Genomic DNA, 24,150 nt, shown 5'->3' with positions numbered 1-24,150 from the left:
CACGCATGCCTGCTGGAAGTCCAAGCCCCTCGCACACAAAACCTCCTTTACCCCCTCCCTCCAACCTTTCCTAGGCCGACCCCTACCCCGCCTTCCTTCCACTACAGACTGATACACTCTTGAAGTCATTCTGTTTCGCTCCATTCTCTCTACATGTCCGAACCACCTCAACAACCCTTCCTCAGCCCTGTGGACAACAGTTTTGGTAATCCCGCACCTCCTCCTAACTTCCAAACTACGAATTCTCTGCATTATATTCACACCACACATTGCCCTCAGACATGACATCTCCACTGCCTCCAGCCTTCTCCTCGCTGCAACATTCATCACCCACACTTCACACCCATATAAGAGCGTTGGTAAAACTATACTCTCATACATTCCCCTCTTTGCCTCCAAGGACAAAGTTCTTTGTCTCCACATACTCCTAAGTGCACCACTCACTCTTTTTCCCTCATCAATTCTATGATTCACCTCATCTTTCATAGACCCATCCGCTGACACGTCCACTCCCAAATATCTGAATACGTTCACCTCCTCCATACTCTCTCCCTCCAATCTGATATTCAATCTTTCATCACCTAATCTTTTTGTTATCCTCATAACCTTACTCTTTCTTGTATTCACCTTTAATTTTCTTCTTTTGCACACCCTACCAAATTCATCCACCAATCTCTGCAACTTCTCTTCAGAATCTCCCAAGAGCACAGTGTCATCAGCAAAGAGCAGCTGTGACAACTCCCACTTTGTGTGTGATTCTTTATCTTTTAACTCCACGCCTCTTGCCAAGACCCTCGCATTTACTTCTCTTACAACCCCATCTATAAATATATTAAACAACCACGGTGACATCACACATCCTTGTCTAAGGCCTACTTTTACTGGGAAAAAATTTCCCTCTTTCCTACATACTCTAACTTGAGCCTCACTATCCTCGTAAAAACTCTTCACTGCTTTCAGTAACCTATCTCCTACACCATACACTTGCAACATCTGCCACATTGCCCCCCTATCCACCCTGTCATACGCCTTTTCCAAATCCATAAATGCCACAAAGACCTCTTTAGCCTTATCTAAATACTGTTCACTTATATGTTTCACTGTAAACACCTGGTCCACACACCCCCTACCTTTCCTAAAGCCTCCTTGTTCATCTGCTATCCTATTCTCCGTCTTACTCTTAATTCTTTCAATTATAACTCTACCATACACTTTACCAGATATACTCAACAGACTTATCCCCCTATAATTTTTGCACTCTCTTTTATCCCCTTTGCCTTTATACAAAGGAACTATGCATGCTCTCTGCCAATCCCTAGGTACCTTACCCTCTTCCATACATTTATTAAATAATTGCACCAACCACTCCAAAACTATATCCCCACCTGCTTTTAACATTTCTATCTTTATCCCATCAATCCCGGCTGCCTTACCCCCTTTCATTTTACCTACTGCCTCACGAACTTCCCCCACACTCACAACTGGCTCTTCCTCACTCCTACAAGATGTTATTCCTCCTTGCCCTATACACGAAATCACAGCTTCCCTATCTTCATCAACATTTAACAATTCCTCAAAATATTCCCTCCATCTTCCCAATACCTCTAACTCTCCATTTAATAACTCTCCTCTCCTATTTTTAACTGACAAATCCATTTGTTCTCTATCCACTACAATTGTTATTACCAACCACCCACTCCCCCATTAATTAGTCCATTATATGGAAGGCTTCATTTATTACTGATATAAATACAGTGCAGAATATGCAGAAACTTATTATCAGATTGGAAGGAGGGAATATGGAGGAAGTGAATGTGTTTAGATATTTGGGAGTGGATTTGTCGGCGGATGGGTACCTGTGGATGAGGTATCTGGAGACAAAGAACGTTATCAATGGAGACGAAGAAGGGAATGTATGGGAGTATACGTAGTTGTGCCAACACTCTTATATGGGTGTGGGGAATGAGTTGTGAATGTTGTAGCGAATGGAAGCTGGAGGCAGTAGAGATGTCATGTCTGAGGGCAATGTGTGGTGTAAATATTATGTAGAGAGTTTGTAGAGTGGAGATTAGGTGTGGAGGAATTGCTGGGAGTATTGTTCAGAGGACTGAGGAGGGGTTGTTGAGGTAGTTTGATCATTTGGAGAGAATGGAGCAAAACAGAATTACTTGTAGGGTATGTGAATCGGTAGTAGAGGGAAGGAGGGGTAGGGGTCTTTCTAAGGGTGGAGGGAGGGGGTAAAGGAGGTTTTATTCATAAAGGGCTTGGACAGACACCAGGTGTGTGTGGGCATGTTAGATAGGAGTGCAGATGAATGGTTTTTGGGACTTGACAAGCTGCTGGAGTGTGAGCAGGGTAAGCTTTATAAGTGCTGGCAGTAAATAGACTATCTACTTAATACATGTAGTTATAATCATAACCATAATTTTTAAAGTGGTGAAAGGGTAAGCCAGTGGAAGGCCTCAGTCAGATGACCAAAAGCCCCAGCTGCAGGTCATCATATGGCTTAAGAATCGCGTCAGGAAACACTTGTCCTGTTTCCTGACAAACCTTACCTAACCTGGACCATACACAAACCTGTTAGGTCGAGCTCTGCGGCGGACATTACTGTCAGTGTACTGTGGTGGGTAGGATATAGCAAAATGGTTTGACGGAGAATCTGCAGCCTGGGCAAACTGGGCTGGTGGGTTGGACTGGGATGACTGCAGAGACTGAGCAGACTGCGCTGACTGCAGTGACTGGGTCTGAGCCTGGCTGTTTGCTTGGTATTCCTCTGGCATGTAGAATTCATCGGACTGGTAATATTCCTGAGAATATGCAGAGACGACAGATGCTAAATATAAATGACCAAATACATAGTAAAATGTTATAGTTTTAAAGTAATAACAGTAACAGCCTGGTTGATCAGGCCCTGATCCACAATTAGGCCTGGTCACAGATCAGGCCGTGGGGGCAATGACCCCCAAAACCCTCTCCAGGTATAATAATCTTTAAAATTAGTCCTGTGAAATAATAATAATAATTACTACTACTATTATTAATAATAAAATTTATTTAAAAAGAGTATAGAACTACAGAACTGCCCAAAATACGCATGCATGCAGGTGGCTTTCTTTTGTGTTTAGCAATATTTTATTACATCTAAACTACATTTTGTAAACTGCAGAATAAAATAAAGTATATTATTGTAATTTATTACTGTAAAGCTTGTTCTAGAACATTGAGAACATCTACAGAGATAAAACTGAAAAAATAAACAGAAGATGAAGGTGAATTGCAAAGGTCAGACGTACGTCTCTCAAGTTCTCGACTAAGGTCTTGAGCAGGAAGGTTTCATACGAACAATTTTTGTCACTACCCAAGGCAGCTTACCTGCTGTTGAGGGTAGTGTGTCCTCCTGTTGTCAATTTCCTGAGGGTTGGTGTTGTAGTACTCAGACTCATAGTCATAGGGGGAGGGTGAGAAGCCGATATCTATGCCCCCACACGTCTGGTCGACTCTCTCCAACTTGCGTATATCAACACCCAAGTGATGCATGATAGCGTAGGCTCTCTGCAACACCAGGGGCGATGGGTTCTTCTCCCGAGTCATCAGCCATATCGACTCTGTCAGCACCAAATAACTCTGAACAGCTTGCACATATTGTAGTGTGATTTTGCCCGAGGTGCAGTGACAATACCAAGGAGGTCCGAGGCCCCTATAATCATTCCAGCTTCCCAAATACTACTGTTACTACTGCTACTACTACTACTACTAATAAATTATTTCTACATGATACTTGTTTTTTTTATAAAGTACTATTTTAAACGTGCTTATTTAATATTCAGCCTGCAAAGCCCATGGTGATGCAGAGCATATCAGCCAAGCTAAAAGCTAACAAGGATAAGTTAAGTTTATTTAGGTACATGTAAACATGAGTACAGTTACACAGTTTAGACGATTACATCATACATGTAAATTACCTAAGATACCCCCCCAAAAAAAAGGCAGACAAGTGACTTATTTCCATCCTACTCCTTGAATAAACATCTATGTATACAAATACATTAAATATATACATTAAGTAAAATTAATTGTAGTGAATATAACTAATACACCTACCATCCGACTTATGACCTGCTCGACTTACGACCACTCGACTTACAACCGTGTTTTTTATGCCAAATTTCTGGGAAATAAACAACTATTTGTGTTGTACACAGTGTTTATCCTAAACCTTACAGTATAAAATACAGTACTAACAACATAGAAAGTAAAGTAAAACATGAAATACCAAAATAAAACAAAATACTACATGTAAAGTCATCACAAAAATGTTTTGTCGATATTCAGTAGTAAAGTTCAACTTACGACCATTTTGACTTACGACCGGTTTCTCAGAACCGAACTCGGTCGTAAGTCGGATGGTTGGTATATACATATACATACATACATACATACATATATATATATATATATATATATATATATATATATATATATATATATATATATATATATTACAGTGGACCCCCGCATAACGATGGCATCACATAGCGATTATATCGCATACCGCTTATTTTAATTGCAAAAATTTTGCCTCACATACCGCTTAAAAACCCGCTTACCGATTTTCGTCCGAGACGCGTCCAATGTGCGGCCTGAGCCACGCTCACATGTTCCGCCGGTGGCATTGTTTACCAGCCAGCCTCCGCGGTAACATCCAAGCATACAATCGGAATATTTCGTATTATTACAGTGTTTTCGGTGCTTTTTATGGAAAATAAGTGACCATGGGCCCCAAGAAAGCTTCTAGTGCCAACCCTACAGCAATAAGGGTGAGAATTACAATAGAGATGAAGAAAAAGATCATTGATAAGTATGAAAGTGGAGTGCATGTCTCCGAGCTGGCCAGGTTGTATAATAAACCCCAATCAACCATCGCTACTATTGGTGGTACAGCTGCTGCTGCTGCTGCACTGTCAGCTGCTGCTGCTGCTGTAGCACCGTTGTTGGTGTGGCTTATTGAGAATACCAAGAAACAATTAACCCCAGAGGATTTGCCACCCAGGATAACCCAAAAAAGTCAGTGTCATCGAAGACTGTCTAACTTATTTCCATTGGGGTCCTTAATCTTGTCTCCCAGGATGCAACCCACACAAGTCGACTAACACCCAGGTGAACAGGGAAAAATGCCTGGAACTAGTGCTCATATTGGTGAATTTAAAGCCAGCAAAGGTTTTACCTGGAGTTTACCTGGAGAGAGTTTCGGGGGTCAACGCCCCCGCGGCCCGGTCTGTGACCAGGCCTCCTGGTGGATCAGCGCCTGATCAACCAGGCTGTTGCTGCTGGCTGCACGCAAACCAACGTACGAGCCACAGCCCGGCTGATCAGGAACTGACTTTAGTTGCTTTAGTTGGTTTGAGAGATTTAAGAATCGTAGTGCCATACACAGTGTGATAAGGCCTGTTCTGGAAGAAAATGCCAAACAGGACCTACAGTACTCAGGAGGAAAAGGCACTCCCAGGACACAGTGTCTCATCAGTCATTGCTGCATCTTCAATAAAGGTAAGTGTCATTTATTCTTCATTTAGTAGACTAGTACATGCACAATATATACTGTGCATGTACTACTCTACTATTGTGCATGTATCCTTCTCTTTGTGTGTGGGAAAATGTATATTTCATGTGGTAAAATTTTTTTTCATACTTTTGGGTGTCTTGCACGGATTAATTTGATTTCCATTATTTCTTATGGGGAAAATTCATTCACATAGCGATTATTTCGCATAACAATTACCCCTCTTGCACGGATTAAAATCGTTAACCGGGGGTCCACTGTATATATATATATATATATGCAAGGAATTCGCGAGAGCATGAGAAATATACACAAACACTGATCTCTGGCTGAAGGAGACTCGAACCTACGAACCTTAGGACCAGGTACGCAGTGCTTTACCAATCTACCCACACTGGACCAATACCTTGGCGTGTAGCATGCGCTACACGTTTGATCCAAGGCAGCCAGCTTTCAGGGAGAAGGCTTACAGCTTTTCATCTCATCCCCTGCATGCATCAGCCTTACTAGAGATTTGAACAATGCAAGGAATTCGCGAGAGCATGCGAAATATACACAAACACTGATCTCTGGCTGAAGGAGACTCGAACCTACGAACCTTAGGACAAAGTACGCAGTGCTTTACCAATCTACCCACACTGGACCAATACCTTGGCGTGTAGCATGCGCTACACGTTTGATCCAAGGCAGCCAGCTTTCAGGGAGAAGGCTTACAGCTTTTCATCTCATCCCCTGCATGCATCAGCCTTACTAGAGATTTGAACAATGCAAGGAATTCGCGAGAGCATGCAAAATATACACAAACACTGATCTCTGGCTGAAGGAGACTCGAACCTACGAACCTTAGGACAAGGTACGCAGTGCTTTACCAATCTACCCACACTGGACAATACCTTGTTCTAAGGTTTGTAGGTTCGAGTCTCCTTCAGCCAGAGATCAGTGTTTATATACATTTATATATATATATATATATATATATATATATATATATATATATATATATATATATATATATATATATATATATATATATATATATATATATACATATATATATATATATATATATATATATATACATATATATATATATATATATATATATATATATATATATATATACATATATACATACACTATATATATATCTTTCTACTTTCAACATACTACTGGCCGTATCCCACCAAGGCAGGGTGGCCCAAAAAGAAAAACGAAAGTTTCTCATTTAAATTTAGTAATTTATAGGGGAGAAGGGGTTACTAGCCCCTTGCTCCCGGCATTTTAGTTGCCTTTTACAACACGCATGGCTTACGGAGGAAGAATTCTGTTCCACTTCCCCATGGAGATAAGAGGAAATAAACAAGAATAAGAACTAGAAAGAAAATAGCAGAAAACCCAGAGGGGTGTGTGTATATATATATGCTTGTACATGTATGTGTAGTGTGACCTAAGTGTAAGTAGAAGTAGTAAGACACACCTGAAATCTTGCATGTTTATGAGAGACAGACACACCAGCAACCCTACCATCATGTAAAACAATTACAGGCTTTTGTTTACACTCACTTGGCAGGACGGTAGTACCTCCCTGGGTGGTTGCTGTCTACCAACCTACTACTTAATATATATATCCTAGATAGTAGGTTGGTAGACAGCAACCGCCCAGGGAGGTACTACCGTCCTGCCAACGGTAGGAGTGTAAAACGGAAGCCTGTAATTGTTTTACACGATGGTAGGATTGCTGGGGTCTTTTTTTCTGTCTCATACACATGCAAGATTTCAGGTACGTCTTGCTACTTCTACTTACACTTAGGTCACACTACACATACATGTACAAGCATATATATACACACCCCTCTGGGGTTTCTTCTATTTTCTTTCTAGTTTTCGTTATTGTTTATTCCCTCTTACCTCCATGGGGAAGTGGAACAGAATTCTTCCTCCATAAGCCATGCGTGTTGTAAGAGGCGACTAAAATGCCGGGAGCAAGGGGCTAGTAACCTCTTCTCCTGCATATATTACTATATGTAAAAGGAGAAACTTTCGTTTTTCCTTTTGGGCCACCCCGCCTCTGTGGGATACGGCCGGTGTGTTGAATGAAAGAAAGAATATATATATATATATATATATATATATATATATATATATATATATATATATATATATATAAATATATATATATATATATATATATATAATGTATATATATGTATATATAAACAGAGGAAGTAATGTTCCCTCAGAAAAAGAAACCGGAACAATAGGTTCCCAAGTAGGCGAGTAAGGTGGCCAACTCATCCGAGCCTCAGACACACCCAAAACTCCACACCCACCTGAGTCAACAACAGACCTTCTCCAAGCCTAGAAAGGTCATTATAACAATGGCATACATAACTGACAAGTAGATGAGAAGATAAGAAATATAATAATATTAGAATGGAGGAACACTGTAGCAGACCTACTGGCCCATGCTTGGCCAGTTGGGCATCTCTACTGTCGAAACATTTAGCCTGATCAGCAAGCTTTTTCAGTCGAATACAGAGGTGAACTATATTGTAGACAGCAGAAGCAGTCTGGAGGTATATATGATGCTATCAGTCCTCCAGTCTTGAGAAGTGGAGAACAACAGAGTGATGAAGATAATGAATTTTGAAAGGTTGATTATTAGGGCATTCAGCTCACACTGAAGGCGATGGACTGATTCCTGGAAACATTAGGACTCGTTGCTTTAAGACATCTGCTATCCCTGTTCACCTAGCAGTAAAACAGGTACCTGAGTGTTAGTTGACCGGTGTGGGTAGCATTACCCTAATTTGTCCGAATGCTTTGCATAACAAGGGTTGTGCATGGGGAGCACAACAAACTAGCCACCCAGGCAGCACAACTAACAAACTGATGAGTAGAACTGCGTCAGTACATACAGAATTCGTCTTCCAAGTGGAGTACTTACCACTCTTCTCCAGAAGACCATTGGGGTCACACTTGTACTCGAGGGAGAAGCTCTCATAGTCAGTGGCCAGCACCTGGAACTCATCCTCCATGACTGAAGGGCAGAAGAGTACGTTGTACTGAGGGTAATATGCAGTATGTAGAAAGAGGGAGAGTAAGGGAGGTAGTGAAGGACTGGCGGTGAAGAAGTGGGTTGGAAAACGACAAAGGGGAAGGGTTGGATGATGAAGGAGTAAGACAGAGAGAGAGGGGGGGGGGAGGAAGGAGGGACAAGAGAAAAATACAGTAAATGAGAGTACAAATACACGGCAAATAAAAGAAAAATCCACTAGGAGTTGGTTAGTCAGGCGAGTGGTACAGTTAGTTAAATGACACAGTCAAAATGCAAGAATGGTTATTTTTAACTTGTACAATTAACAGTAGGTGGTACTATTAACGTAAATGAAGCAATCAATATTTGAAGGGAACATTCACCAGGTGACTGACAATGAACTGGTAAGATGTACATTCAGGAGTGTAACAATTGCACAACTGTAAACGTAATTTCCAGGCAAGTTTCTTAATATACAAGTTACAGGTGAATAGCTTTACAGACGAGATCGGTGACTTAACAGGTAGGGGGGGAGGGGTGATTTAACAGGTGTGAGGGAAGACTTACAGGTGAGAGGAATAGAGTACTTGATGAGTGATGGCTTGATAGGACCTTGTAGTGTCAACTGGGAGTCATATTCCTCCACACGTCCAGTGCTGAAAGATAACATTCTGGTCAACACATGTAGCTGGTTGGACCACCTTAATTATCGTAGAAACAGTTAAATAGCAAAATAAACATGTTAAAAAAAGCCAAATAAAAATCTAAAATACAAAAAGCCCACTAGCACAATAAGGTATAGAGGATAAAATAGCCAAAAAATCACATTAAAAAATTATTAAATAGCTAAAAATCACATTACAAAGTTAATTAAACAGTGCAATAAAAACCTAAAAGCCACATAACTGGAAGCAACATAATAAAAATGCTACACATGCCTAATATTTTGATAAATGGCCCAAATAATCCAATAAACAGGTAAGAAAAGACCATATACTGCAATGTAGAAAATCTCTTCTGCTGCTCGCTGAAATGTTCTTATCCAGTGTGAAGTTACAATACATAGCTAGAGATGAACACATGGACTTTAAGGTGTCAGGAAGTGGAGCAATCTGCAGAGTGAGGTGGAAGAGGCAGAATCCATACATAGCATCAAGAAGAGGTATGGGAAGACTCTCAAAGGCAGGAGAGTGGACCTAGTAGCGACCAGCGAAGAGTCGGGGCCAGGAGCTGTGAATCGACCCCTGCAACCACAAATAGGCAAGTACACACACACACACACACACACACACACACACACACACACACACACACACACACACACACACACACACACACACACGTACGTGGCGAGGTGTCAGAGTGGGTGCCTGTGACCAGCGGGGTCCCACAGGGGTCAGTCCTAGGACCAGTGCTGTTTCTGGTATTTGTGAACGACATGACGGAAGGAATAGACTCCGAAGTGTCCCTGTTTGCGGATGACGTGAAGTTGATGAGAAGAATTCATTTGATCGAAGACTAGGCAGAACTACAAAGGGATCTGAACAGGCTGCAAACCTGGTCCAGCAATTGGCTCCTGGAGTTCAACCCCACCAAGTGCAAAGTCATGAAGATTGGGGAAGGGCAAAGAAGACCGCAGACAGAGTATAGTCTAGGGGGCTAGAGACTACAAACCTCATTCAAGGAAAAAGATCTTGGGGCGAGTATAACACCAGGCACATCTCCTGACCGCACATCAACCAAATAACTGCTTCAGCATATGGGCGCCTAGCAAACCTCAGAACAGCATTCCGACATCTTAATAAGGAATCGTTCAGGACTCTGTACACCGTGTACGTTAGGCCCATATTGGAGTATGCAGCACCAGTTTGGAACCCACACCTAGCCAAGCTCATAAAGAAACTAGAGAAAGTGCAAAGGTTTGCAATAAGACTAGTCCCAGAGATAAGGGATATGTCCTACGAGGAGAGGTTAAGGGAAATCGACCTGACGACAGGAGAGAGAGAGGGGAGCCATGATAACGACATACAAAATACTGAGAGGAATTGACAAGGTGGACAAAGACAGGATGTTCCAGAGATGGGACACAGTAACAAGGGGACACAGTTGGAAGTTGAAGACACAGATGAATCACAGGGATGTTAGGAAGTATTTCTTCAGCCACAGAGTAGTCAGGAAGTGGAATAGTTTGGGAAGCGATGTAGTGGAGGCAGAATCCATACATATCAAATCAAAGTTTATTCTCTATAAGGATTACAATGTGGGGTTTACAGATTTTGGTTATTGTGTGGTTTACATGTAATAAAATATTAATTACAGAGGGGGCCACTAGAACACTTAGCATGGCTAGGCATTTCGGGCAAACTTAGATTAATTCTTAACCCTAAATTATTACAAATTGTGGAGCAAGTTGACTAAATACTAGTTTGTGGGTTTAGCAATGTGAATGCTTTTGTTTTGGCACAATACATAGTTTCTATATTGGAGTATCACAGGCAAACTTGTGACTAGTTAGGAATCATTATTTTAAGATTAAGATACGTATTTCTGTGCTTATAGTCAAATGGGTGAATGAGTGAGTGTAAGTGTGAACCACCAGGTGGTTTTTATGTAGTTAGTTGACGGGGTGTATCGGGGAGATAAGATGTTTTCTAATGGTAGTTTTGAAGGTGATTAATAGCTTTAAGCAGAGGTATGATAAAGCTCACGGTTCAGGGAGAGTGACCTAGTAGCGACCAGTGAACAGGCGGGGCCAGGAGCTTGGAATCGACCCCTGCAACCTCAACTAGGTGAGTACAACTAGGCGAGTACACACACACACACACACACACACACTAGGACGAGTGCCTATCGACAGTTTCCTCTGACAACTAGCAACTAGTACAAAAACACTTAACACAGCCTTATACACGAACATGTAGGTACACACACACAGGAAGATCTGTTAGGATGACATCAAAGATACGTGTACTACAGTGCCTGGTACCTATCAAAACTTTGGGCCCCAGTTCCTGGACCCATTATGTACCTCTGTAATCTTCTGACTACCACCCACAGGATGGGTATGGGGTGCATAATATACATATTAAACTAACTACAGTGCCTAGTACACATAAATATCCACATTAAAGAGTGCTTCACACCTGGTATCCCATCTTCAGTGATCAAGAAAAAAGATCACTAGAGAAACATTACAGCTTTTTGGCAGGCCACAAATACGAGACTCCAAGATAAACTGAGAAACATTCCTAGCCTAGTGTCAAAGACATGGAGCATACACTTACATAGTAGATCTGAAGATCATTTTCATCTTAAACTGTCCATTCTTGTGATCTCTGGCGTAAAGTGTCTTCCAGCAGCGGCCGGGAGCCTCCCATGATGCTTGTAGCTTATCTTGCTGGTACCATAAACCCATGTACTGGAAACGCAATAAATCTGTCATTATATATGTCCCTTCCTTGAAAGGAGAAGCTGAAGTGCTGTATATTTCGGGTAAATAACTTGTAACCCAACATAAGCCAGTATAGCCTAGCATAGTTGTGCAAGAAATGTATAAAATACCGACAATATGAAAGTTAAGACACATGTGCAACATCTGGATATCTTTATTGTAGACGTTTCGCCATCCAGTGGCTTTGTCAATACAGATTCTAGGACATAATTAGAAGACAGTAGAACTATATACAAAATATGAGGTAATCAGTCCCTCAGCCTTGGAGTTAGTGTTCACAGCATCGTGGTGGAGGAGAATCTGGAGCAAAACAGAACAGAACAAAGGCAAGAAGACTGGCGGTTATATAGGCGTCAGTGGATAGGGACGTGTAGCAGACGAGGACATAGTCACTGGTAGGCGGGATTCCCCAGTGGAAGTAGGTCCTACCCAAAGGGATGAGTTAGTTATAGCAGCCTAGCATAGCTCAGTATGGCATACCCCAAGTTAAAGTGACTGGCACATGTCTGCCCGAAATGCCCCAGCATGTTAGTGGCTTTCTTTGTACTTAACACTCTAAAATGTAAATCACACATAGTAACCTTTGCAAAGAAATAAAATTTGTATGTATTTCTATGTATGGTATAAAATACCGACAAGATGAAGAATTAGACACATGCAATACCTGGGTATCGTTATTTTTAGACGTTTAGCCATCCAGTGGCTTTATCAATACAAATTCAAGGATATAATTGGAAGACAGTAGAACTGGTAAAGAGCACCGTAGTAGTGAAGAATTTGAAGTACAGCCATGAAGATTAGCGCTTATGTACTGGCGACAGGCGAGGGACGTGTAGGAGACGAAGACATTGTCACTGGTAGGTGGGATACTCCAGTGGAAGTAGATAATACCCGAGGGACGGGCCAGTAGTAGTTAAGAAGGTTGTGATGTCCTATGAACCAAGATACCATTATGTTGCAGTATCTGATAAGTTATACATGTATGGCATACAATGCCACAACCTTCGTAACTACTACTGGCCCGTCTCTCGGGTATGACCTAATTCCACTGGGAAATCCCACCTACCAGTGACAATGTCTGCTATACGTCCCTTACCTGCCAGGTAGAGCCTAGAGCTCATTACCTTTGTCAATTATCATTATTGTAATCAAATCTAGTTCATTACCTTTGTAATTAGTCATGAGTGTGACCAGGTCTACCTGGAGCTCATTACCTTTGTACCTGGTCACGATTGTGACCAGATCTAGTTCATTACATTTGTAACTTGCTCAGCTATCAAAACTTTGGAGTCCAGTCCCTGGACCAATTATGTACCTCTGTAATCTTTTGACTACCACCCACAAGATGGATATGGGGTGCATAATAAACATTAAACTAACCTCACCTGCCGCCAGTATATAAATGCCCATCTTTACGCCTGATTACCTCATCTTTTGCAAATAGTTCTTGTGAGAAATTATGTGTGAAATTTATAGGCACAGTCCTGAATTATTACGCACACAATTTGGGGAAGGCGCATCTAAAACAGACAACACTTATTGATATTAGTTGTACCTGGGAGATTGGTAGGACTTTAGGATTACTCTATATAAGCAGGGGCTGCAGGTTGTATGGAGACTTGCTTGAACATTTCACCTTGCCTAGGAGAGGCCAACTACAGCAGTCGACTAGTAACAATGTACCTATTTACGAATAGGTGAGGAGAGGCAGCAGGTGCGAGATTAGCCCGTACTTCCATCTTTTTGGTTGTGAGCCTAACTCTCAGCCATTAAGCTACAAGTCTCCTTAGAAAAACGTACAGCAGATGCGGCAGTACGTTCAGTGAGACGGAGAAAAACAAAGAGGAGAGCGTGCGTAGTAATGACTGAGGAAGAAGCAGCAGATGGTGGGAGGTGTGACGCTAGCGACCTACATGTGAACTCAGTAACTTGACACACAGGTGCACAACTAACGTTTATTGTGACAGTGTTTCGTTAAGAAGACAATGTGCAGTATACATTCCGCCCACCGGGATCTGATTCAATGTACACAAATAACACCCACTTAAGAGCGAGAATTTAATACTTCTAGCTAGAGTTCCCTTGAACGTATCTACCTAGACTTCATATTCATTGATGCAATACTACAAGCTCCTGATGATGTGCTGATTGCAAAACGAAAGGCCCAGAGCTATTATTAAACTTCCCCCGTGGTTGTTTTGCACGGGAGAGAAACTTGTGACCATGATGTAAGCTTCTCTCTCCCATGTGCGGTTTATTTGTATATTGTTCCAGTCACGGTACTGGACATTTCTGTTCTTTATAGTATCTAATATTATTACGTACCCCATAACTATCCTGTGGGTGGTAGTCAAATGATTACAGAGGCACAAAACGGTTCTGGGGATTGGGGTCCAAAATTTGGATATCTAAGCAAGTTACAGTGGTACCGAACTTTTTACAAGTTTATATCTGGTTGCACTTATGAGTAATTTGTGCAAACATGAATTAAATAAAAAAAATATTACACTGTAGCTTATATGTGGTTTTGGTCAATGGAATGTTAGGAAGTATTTTTTTGAACGTGTGTGTAGTTAGGACGTGGAATGTTCTGGCTGAGGAAGTGGTGGAAGTAGTGTCCTTACACAGTTTGAATTATTATTATAATCAAAAAGAAGCGTTAAGCCACAAGGACTATACAGCGCTGCTACACAGTTTGAAGAGTTGGTACAACAGGGTTTATGCCGAGGAATATAAGGCAAATGCAGCTCAAATGCACAATCAGTTATGTATTGAGGAAAAATGGTCGAGGAAGGGATCGGTAACCCACTAACCCATCTCCAGAACCATCAACATGCTCAAATCATGTTAACTTTTACCCTAGAATATTTTATGACTACTACACGAATGTTTTCTTTTAACATTTGGTACTACAGGAACACTACCCATAATACCGTGGCTCCAACAATTCACAATTGACCCGCAATCCAGTGGCTGCAATAATTAACTAACCCACATTATTGTGACTGCAGCAATTAACAAAACGCACAAGTCAGAATACGTACACCTGGTTGCAACAATTCCCAAATAACTCGCAATACCGTGGCTACAGTAACTCACAAATAACCCACAGTCAGAAAACTGATTACAACAATTTACAACTAATCCACAAAATGAAGACGATACCTCGGTTGTACATACAACCTGTGGAACTGAAGGTAATCAAATTTAATTTTGGGTAAGAGAAGGTAGCTCTACTTCCTTGGAAAACGAGCCCTTCATCAGCATCTATCCACCTAATCCCCCTCCCATGAAGGGTAGACCTGTACAACACACTCCAACTTTCTACTGTTAATGCCTCTGGGAAACATGCCTGAGATGCAAGTTCGTTCCTTTTTTCTTTTGCTTTCCTCTACTCTCGTTTAACTTTCTAAAAAGATGCTGGCTAAACAGGAAGCTACAACACAGTTCCTATCCCCCCAATAATACATGGATTAATGCAGGGGCGGATCTACTGTGAAACTAATGAAGCTTAAGCATCAGGGCCCCTAATCCCAGAGAGTTGTGAAGGGCTCCCCCATAACAGTTCAAGCCTTAGGGACCCAAAAATGTAGGTCCGCCACTGGACTAATGTCACTTTCTACGAGGGAAAATGTGGTTGAAGGGAATAAAGAGCCGCGGTAACCCACTACTGGCCGACTCAGCCGACGCCACAACAAAACATAAATCCCATAAACGAAAGTATAGAAGACGCATAGGACTGAGGTTACGCTTCAGTTATATTCTATAGGATTACATTAATTGCTACCACGTCTCAATGCTCAACAGAAAACATCAACTTTCCACACAACCACCGACCTGTTTTCATTACCGTCCTCGAGAGCGCTGATTAAACATCCACGTGTGCGGCTGTTAGGTGAAGCAATTTCTCTTTCGTGCCGACCGTGTTTGTTAACGTGTGTACTCCGTGAAATCAGTTTTTAATGCCAAATAAGCGTGTACATATTAATAGTGTTTCCTGACGCGGGTTTTAGTCAGATGGCCCGCAGTTGGAGCTTTTGGTCATCTGACCGAGGCCTTCCACTGGCTTTCCGCTCCACCACGGTAATAATTATAAACATTCAATAATAATATACTGCACTGAGTAACAATGTATGTTTGAGGGATGTTTATTTAAACACATGAGGGTAATTTAGTCCCAATAATCCAATATTCTGGATTACAATAATATTCTCGATTGATAGTGAACAGTCTTAAAGACCCTCCTGGGTTGATAGGTTTTAAGCCTAATTAAGCACCCAACCATCTCTCAGTATATATACATTGAGTTTTCTTTTATTCCCATTTAAGAAATTAAACTATTCTTGGCTGGTGGTGTTACAGGTGATATGCGACCAATTTGATAAACCAAACGACCAATAAAATGTTTTTGATGTTAGTGTCTAGATGAATTCAGGCTTAATGACCCACGTGTAGTTGATAAGCTTCAAGCCTAGTAAACTATTAGCTTTCAGTCTAACAAACTATCAGCTTTAAGCCTAGCAAACTATCTAAATTGTCTCGTTTGGGGTCTCAGTTTCTCTGCTCCTTCCCTCAGTATCTAAGATGATATTCTGTAGGATCAGTTTGTTTTCCTTGTGTATATTTTTGGTAGGCGTTTCATGATCCAGCAGGCGTGTATATGGGTATTATATGTGTTAGTTACCATTTTATCATAGGCACATGTCGATTAGACACTAGGCCTGTTGCATATGCGTGTGTGTGTGTGTGTGTGTGTGTGTGTGTGTGTGTGTGTGTGTGTGTGTGTGTGTGTGTGTGTGCGCGCGCGCGCGCGCGCGCACTCACCTATTTGTACTCGTCTATTTGTGGTTGCAGGGGTCGAGTCATAGCTCCTGGCCCCGCCTCTTCACTGATTGCTACTAGGTCCTCTCTCTCCCTGCTCCATGAGCTTTATCATACCTCGCCTTAAAACTATGTATGGTTCCCGCCTCCACTACTTCACTTTCTAGGCTATTCCATGGCTTGACTACTCTATGACTGAAGAAATACTTCCTAACATCCCTTTGATTCATCTGAGTCTTCAACTTCCAATTGTGACCTCTTGTGTCTGTGTCCCATCTCTGGAACATCCCGTCTTTGTCCACCTCGTCTATTCCGCGCAGTATTTTATATGTCGTTATCATGTCTCCCCTGACCCTCCTGGCCTCCAGTGTCGTCAGGCCGATTTCCCTCAACCTTTCTTCGTAGGACAATCCCCGTAGCTCTGGGACTAGTCTTGTTGCAAACCTTTGCACTTTCTCTAATTTCTTGACGTGCTTGACTAGGTGTGGATTCCAAACTGGTGCTGCATACTCCAGTATGGGCCTGACGTAAATGGTATACAGTCTTGAACGAATCCTTACTGAGGTATCGGAACGCTATCCGTAGGTTTGCCAGGCGCCCGTATGCTGCAGCAGTTATCTGATTGATGTGCGCCTCAGGAGATATGCTCGGTGTTATACTTACCCCCAGATCTTTTTCCTTGAGTGAGGTTTACAGACTTTGGCCATCTAAACTATATTGTGTCTGCGGTCTTCTTTGCCCTTCCCCAATCTTCATGACTTTGCATCTGGCAGGGTTAAACTCAAGGAGCCAGTTGCTGGACCAGGCTTATAGCCTGTCCAGGTCTCTTCGTAGTCCTGCCTGATCCTCATCCGATTTGATTCTTCTCATTAACTTCACATCGTCCGCAAACAAGGACACTTCTGAGTCTATCCCTTCCGTTATGTCATTCACATATACCAAGAACAGCACAGGTCCTAGGACTGACCCCTGTGGAACCCCGCTTGTCACAGGCGCCCACTCTGACACCTCGTCACATACCATGACTCGTTGCTGCCTCCCTGTCAGGTATTCTCTGATCCATTGCAGTGCCTTTCCTGTTATGTGTGCCTGATCCTGTAGCTTTTGCAGTAACCTCTTGTGAGGAACTGTGTCGAAGGCCTTCTTGCAGTCCAAAAAAATGCAGTCGATCCACCCCTCTCTCTCGTCTTACTTCTGTCACCTTGTCATAAAACTCTAGTAGGTTTGTGACACAGGATTTTCCCTCCCTGAAACCATGCTGGTTGTCAATTATACACTTGTTTCTTTCCAGGTGCTCCACCACTCTCCTCCTGATGATCTTCTCCATGACCTTGCATACTATACACGTTAGTGATACAGGTCTGTAGTTTAGTGCCTCATGTCTGTCTCCCTTTTCAAAAATTGGGACTACATTTGCCATCTTCCATACCTAGTGGAGTTGCCCAGTTTCAAATGATGTGTTGAAGATCTTTGTTAACAGTACACACAATATCTCTGCTCCCTCTTGAAGGACCCACGGAGAGATGTTGTCTGGTCCCACCGCCTTTGAGGTGTCAAGTTCGCATAGCAGCTTCTTCATCTCCTCCTTGGTTATATGTACCTCATCCAGCACTTGCTGGTGCACCCCCCTGATGTGATTTCCTGGAGTCCTACTGGTTTCCACTGTAAATACTTCTTTAAATCTTGTGTTGAGCTCCTGACATACCTCCCGGTCGTTTCATGTGAATTCCCCTACCCTTCCTCAGTCTGATTACCTGGTCCTTGACTGTTGTTTTCCTCCTGATGTGGCTGTACAACAGCTTCGGGTCAGTCTTGACTTTCGATGCTATGTCATTTTCGTATTGCCGCTGAGCCTCCCTTCTTATCTGTGCATATTCGTTTCTGGCTCTTCGGCTAATCTCTTCATTTTCCTGAGTTCTCTGTCTTCTGTACCTTTTCCATTCTCTAGTACACCTAGTTTTTGCCTCCCTACACCTTTGGGTGAACCAAGGACTCGTTCTGTTCTTCCCATTATTTCTGTTTCCCTTGGGAACAAACCTCTCCTCTGCCTCCTTGCATTTTGTTGCCACATAGTCCATCATTTCTTGTACTGGTTTTCCTGTCAGTTCCCTCTCCCACTGAATGTCTTGAAAGAAGTTCATCAAGCCTGAGTAGTTCCCCCTTTTGTAGTTTGGTTTTTCCCACCCTATTCCTGCTGCTCTCTCCACTTGGAGCTCAACTATGTAGTCGAAGAACAGAACCACATGATCACTAGCTCCCAGGGTCCTTTCATACATGATATCCTCGGTGTCAAAACTACTCAAGGTGAATGCAAGGTCCAGTCTTGCTGGTTCATCCTCTCCTCTCTCTCTCTCTGGTAGTGTCTCTAACATGTTGATGCATGAGGTTTTCCAGTACCACATCCATCATCTTGGCTCTCCATGTTTCGGGACCCCCATGGGGCTGTGTGTGTCTGACTTCGGAGTAAAGGTAAGTGTATGAGACCTGACGTGTTAGTGTAAGAATGATAACATTTATTAAGGGATTTAGGGAAGCCAGTTAGCCAGACCTGAGTACTGTAGGTGGGAAGCACGATGTCTGCACTCTTAGTTTAATATCTTTATGCACCTCATACCCATCCTGCTGGTGGTAGTCATAAGATTACAGAGGTACATGATGGGTCCAGGGACTGGGCCCCAAAGTTCCTTCCTGTGATTCCTATTTCGTATAGTTATTTTTTATGATTAAAATTTACCATAATCATCAGATCGTGTTCTGTTCATTCTTTGTGTAGCTGAAATGGTTATAATAGCCAAGCCAGATGACCAAAAGCTGCAGCTGCAGGTCATCATACGACTTAAACCCACGTCATGAAACTTGTCCTGTTTCCTGACAACTCGAACCTAACCTTTGTGTTGAATGCACAGTTTATCACTTATTACTCTAGAAATATTGGTTTTTCTCATTTTGTGTTCGGTGAAGGATAAAAAATTGTTGGCATAGTTACCTTAGAATGTAAGATTGTATTTCATGAATCGGTAAACCTGTGTAAATTATTCACCGCAAATACTGGCTGGGGAGGAGGAATATAGCAAATAATGTTGTTGTGGAAGATACTGAATATATTTTCCGGAAATACGGTAATTTATAGGATAATAGATGCCCTATGTTGTATTTTTAAAAGAAGTATGTTATCGAAAAAAAGGAGAGAGACTCGCCATCTTGGTTTTGAATTTTGTACAAACGTTGGTGTGATGGGAAGAATTTTTCGTGCTCTACAGGTTAAAGTTGTGTTGACACCTCTCAAATAGGAGGCGAAATTGTTGGATGTGCATTCCTGCATAACTTGAGATATCAGACGACTGGACAAGACAGCTCCAGGAACCTCAGATAAGCTCTCTAGATTTGTGTGTAATTCTGGCCAGCATTATTTTCATAGATTTAGTTAGAGTGAGGTTTTCTGAGTATGATACTCATTAATCTCCAGTCAAATTAGTGAGTGATATTAAGATATATTTTCCTTCTGTTATGTAATTGTGTATATATATAACCATTTATTATTTTTAATATACAGTCCACAAATTTATATATTTACCAGTATTCCTGGTGTATGTATATTTCATTTAATTAATAGGTCCAGAGCAACTTGTGGATATGGCAGTGGTAGGTATCGAAGGGGGACATTTTTGCGACCTAGGTGTCCCAAATTTCTACTTGTCTATGTAACTCTGATAAATAATAATCTTTGTTATCATTTTCTGTTATGTATATAATGAGTTACATTCAGATAAATGCAATTTTCCACAGTTGTTGCAGTGATAACACCAGGAGGCAGCTCTGACGAGAATTCTCACACACACGAGCTTTTAAATCTCTGCACAAAATTCAACTTAAACCAGCAAATAATAGAGCCTACTAGACTGAAGAATACACAGGACCTCATCTTCACTAACAATGATGATCTGATACGAAATGTCACCATAAAAACAATATACTCAGATCACAACATAATCGAGGTTCAGACATATATGCGCGGAGCCCCAGACCGACAAAATGAGATTAGTCACGAGGGAGCCTTCACCAAATTCAACTTCAGTAACAAGAACAAAATGGGACCAAGTAAACCAAGTCCTAAACGATATAAGCTGGGAAGATAGACCAAGCTACACAGACCTCAACTTATGCCTAGAACAGATTAATTCGGTGGCAATATGACTCAGTTTTTAGCAAGCCGCTAACCAGACAGAGTAGATCAAATTTTTTTATGAGAGAGCCACATAATTTGGTTAACACAAGCCTATCTGATGTTATCCTGACGCCAAATGACTTCGAGCAGGCGATAAATGACATGCCCATGCACTCTGCCCCAGGGCCAGACTCATGGAACTCCGTGTTCATCAAGAACTGCAAGAAGCCCCTATCACGAGCTTTTACCATCCTATGGAGAGGGAGCATGGACACCGGGGTCGTCCCACAGTTACTAAAAACAACAGACATAGCCCCACTCCACAAAGGGGGCAGTAAAGCAATAGCAAAGAACTACAGACCGACAGCACTAACATCCCATATCATAAAAATCTTTGAAAGGGTCCTAAGAAGCAAGATCGCCACCCATCTAGATACCCATCAATTACACAACCCAGGACAACATGGGTTTAGAGCAGGTCGCTCCTGTCTGTAAACTACTGGATCACTACAAGGTCCTAGATGCACTAGAAGACAAAAAGAATGAAGATGTAATATATACAGACTTCGCAAAAGCCTTCGACAAGTGTGACCATGGCGTAATAGCGCACAAAATGCGTGCTAAAGGAATAATAGGAAAAGTTGGTAGATGGATCTATAATTTCCTCACTAACAGAACACAAAGAGTAGTAGTCAACAGAGCAAAGTCTGAGGCGGCTACGGTGAAAAGCTCTGTTCCACAAGGCACAGTACTCGCTCCCATCTTGTTTCTCATCCTCATATCTGACACAGACAAGGATGTCAGCCACAGCACCGTGTCTTCCTTTGCAGATAACACCCGAATCTGCATGACAGTGTCTCCCACTGCAGACACTGCAAGGCTCCAGGCGGACATCAACCAAATCTTTCAGTGGGCTGCAAAAAGCAATATGAAGTTCAACGATGAGAAATTTCAATTACTCCGGTATGGTAAACATGAGGAAATTAAAACTTCATCAGAGTACAAAACAAATTCCGGCCACAAAATATAGCGAAAAACCAACGTCAAAGACCTATGAACATCAAAATGGTATACAATACCGACAGGTTGGTAGTAAGACACAGGCAACAGTTAGGCAACTTTATTCCGAAACGTTTCGCCTACACAGTAGGCTTCTTCAGTCGAATACAGAAAGTAGGCAGGAACAGTAGAGATGTGAAGACGATGTAATCAGTCCATCACCCTTGAAGTCGTAGAATTTGAGGTTGTCAGTCCCTCGGCCTGGAGAAGTTCAGTTCCATAGTCAGGAACTATCTGAAGATCAAGCGACAGTGCGGAGACTTAAATACTGTCGGAAGGAGAGGTGCAGAGTAGTAGTAGTAGTAGTAGTATACAATACCTGTCGGTATTGTATACCATTTTGATGTTCATCTTGTCAGACACTGCAACACATGGCCTCTTGGTACAGAAAACGCCTTAGACAACCCTTTCAAGTGAGAACTGTTGGATCTGAGAGGGACCTGACCTCTCAGTGGCTGCACTCTCACTACTACTACTACTACTCTGCACCTCTCCTTCCGACAGTATTTAAGTCTCCGCACTGTCGCTTCATCTTCAGATAGTTCCTGACTATGGAACTGAACTTCTCCAGGCCGAGGGACTGACAACCTCAAATTCTACGACTTCAAGGGTAATGGACTGATTACATCGTCTTCACATCTCTACTGTTCCTGCCTACTTTCTGTATTCGACTGAAGAAGCCTACTGTGTAGGCGAAACGTTTCGGAATAAAGTTGCCTAACTGTTGCCTATGTGTCTTACTACGTCAAAGACCTAGGAGTGATCATGTCGGAGGATCTCACCTTCAAGGACCATAACATTGTATCAATCGCATCTGCTAGAAAAATGACAGGATGTATAATGAGAACCTTCAAAACTAGGGATGTCAAGCCCATGATGACACTCTTCAGGTCGCTTGGTCTATCTAGGCTGGAATATTGCTGCACACTAACAGCACCTTTCAAAACAGGTGGAATTGCTGACCTAGAAAATGTACAGAGAACCTTCAAGGCGCGCATAACGGAGATAAAACACCTCAGCTACTGGGAACGCTTGAAGTTCCTGAACCTGTACTCCCTGGAACGCAGGCGGAAGAGATACATGATTATATATACCTGGAAAATCCTAGAGGGACTAGTACCGAACTTGCACACGAAAATCACTCACAACGAAAGCAAAAGACTCGGTAGACGATGCAACATCCCCCCAATGAAAAGCAGGCGTGTCACTAGCACGTTAACCCTTAAACGGTCCAAACGTAGATCTACGTTTTTTCAACATTTTAAAGTATGTAAAAAAACGTAGATCTTGTTTTTTTTTTACATTTGAAAATGTGTAAGAAAAACTTTGATCTACGTTTTTTTTTTGTTATATTTGAAAATATGTAAAAAAATGTAGATCTACTTTTGGTGCACTGCGCATGTAAACAGATCTTTTTGGACAGTTTAAGGGTTAAGAGACAATACAATAAGTGTCAGGGGCCCGAGACTATTCAACTGCCTCCCAGCATACATAAGGGGGATTACCAATAGACCCCTGGCTGTCTTCAAGCTGGCACTGGACAAGCACCTAAAGTCGGTACCTGACCAGCCGGGCTGTGGCTCGTACGTTGGATTGCGTGCAGCTAGCAGTAACAGCCTGGTTGATCAGGCTCTGATCCACCAGGAGGCCTGGTCACAGACCGGGCCGCGGGGGCGTTGACCCCCGGAACTCTCTCCAGGTAAACTCCAGGTGGGGCTCGAGCTTCTTGTCTGCTAAATATAGCATGTCTGATCAGGCTGTTGCTTCTGCAATATACTGTTACCTTAGATCTTGCTGTTTCTATTGTCTTTCTGAACAGTCACGGTTCACCATTCCTTGAAATTCACAAATATTTAAGTTGTGCCACACCTTCCTACCAATCTCTCTCTCTCTCTCCATTCTTCCATGGTTAAAATAGGTTAGTTAAGCTCAGCTAGGTCAATATGAATAGGAAGTACATGGTGCTCATCGTGACAATAGAGCCAGCCGTTATTTTTACGCCCACCGTGATGCAGTCATTAACTTATTCAGTGTTTTGTTATACGCTACAACAGATG

General features: G+C 42.1%; 1 protein-coding gene across 3 annotated transcripts in view; it reads right to left on the bottom strand.

Annotated features, from left to right (window-relative positions):
- The window catches only part of LOC128698570 (apolipoprotein D), a 53,817-nt gene that overhangs the window by 15,025 nt on the left and 14,642 nt on the right, over positions 1-24,150 (bottom strand). For all 3 annotated transcript variants that reach the window (XR_011394489.1, XM_070103812.1, XM_070103813.1), the window contains exons 2-6: positions 11,882-12,015; positions 9,165-9,253; positions 8,508-8,600; positions 3,373-3,605; positions 2,578-2,807 (exon numbers count right to left, since the gene is read on the bottom strand). Coding sequence is in view for 2 of the 3 variants with exons in the window: in XM_070103812.1 (XP_069959913.1) it covers positions 2,578-2,807; positions 3,373-3,605; positions 8,508-8,600; positions 9,165-9,253; positions 11,882-12,015 (779 nt within the window). In the remaining variant the exon portion in view is untranslated. The remainder of the gene's footprint in view (positions 1-2,577; positions 2,808-3,372; positions 3,606-8,507; positions 8,601-9,164; positions 9,254-11,881; positions 12,016-24,150) is intronic.

Source organism: Cherax quadricarinatus, chromosome 88 (assembly GCF_038502225.1).
Source record: "Cherax quadricarinatus isolate ZL_2023a chromosome 88, ASM3850222v1, whole genome shotgun sequence".
Taxonomy (NCBI): domain Eukaryota; kingdom Metazoa; phylum Arthropoda; class Malacostraca; order Decapoda; family Parastacidae; genus Cherax; species Cherax quadricarinatus.
This window is presented reverse-complemented; position numbering and strand designations above follow the sequence as displayed.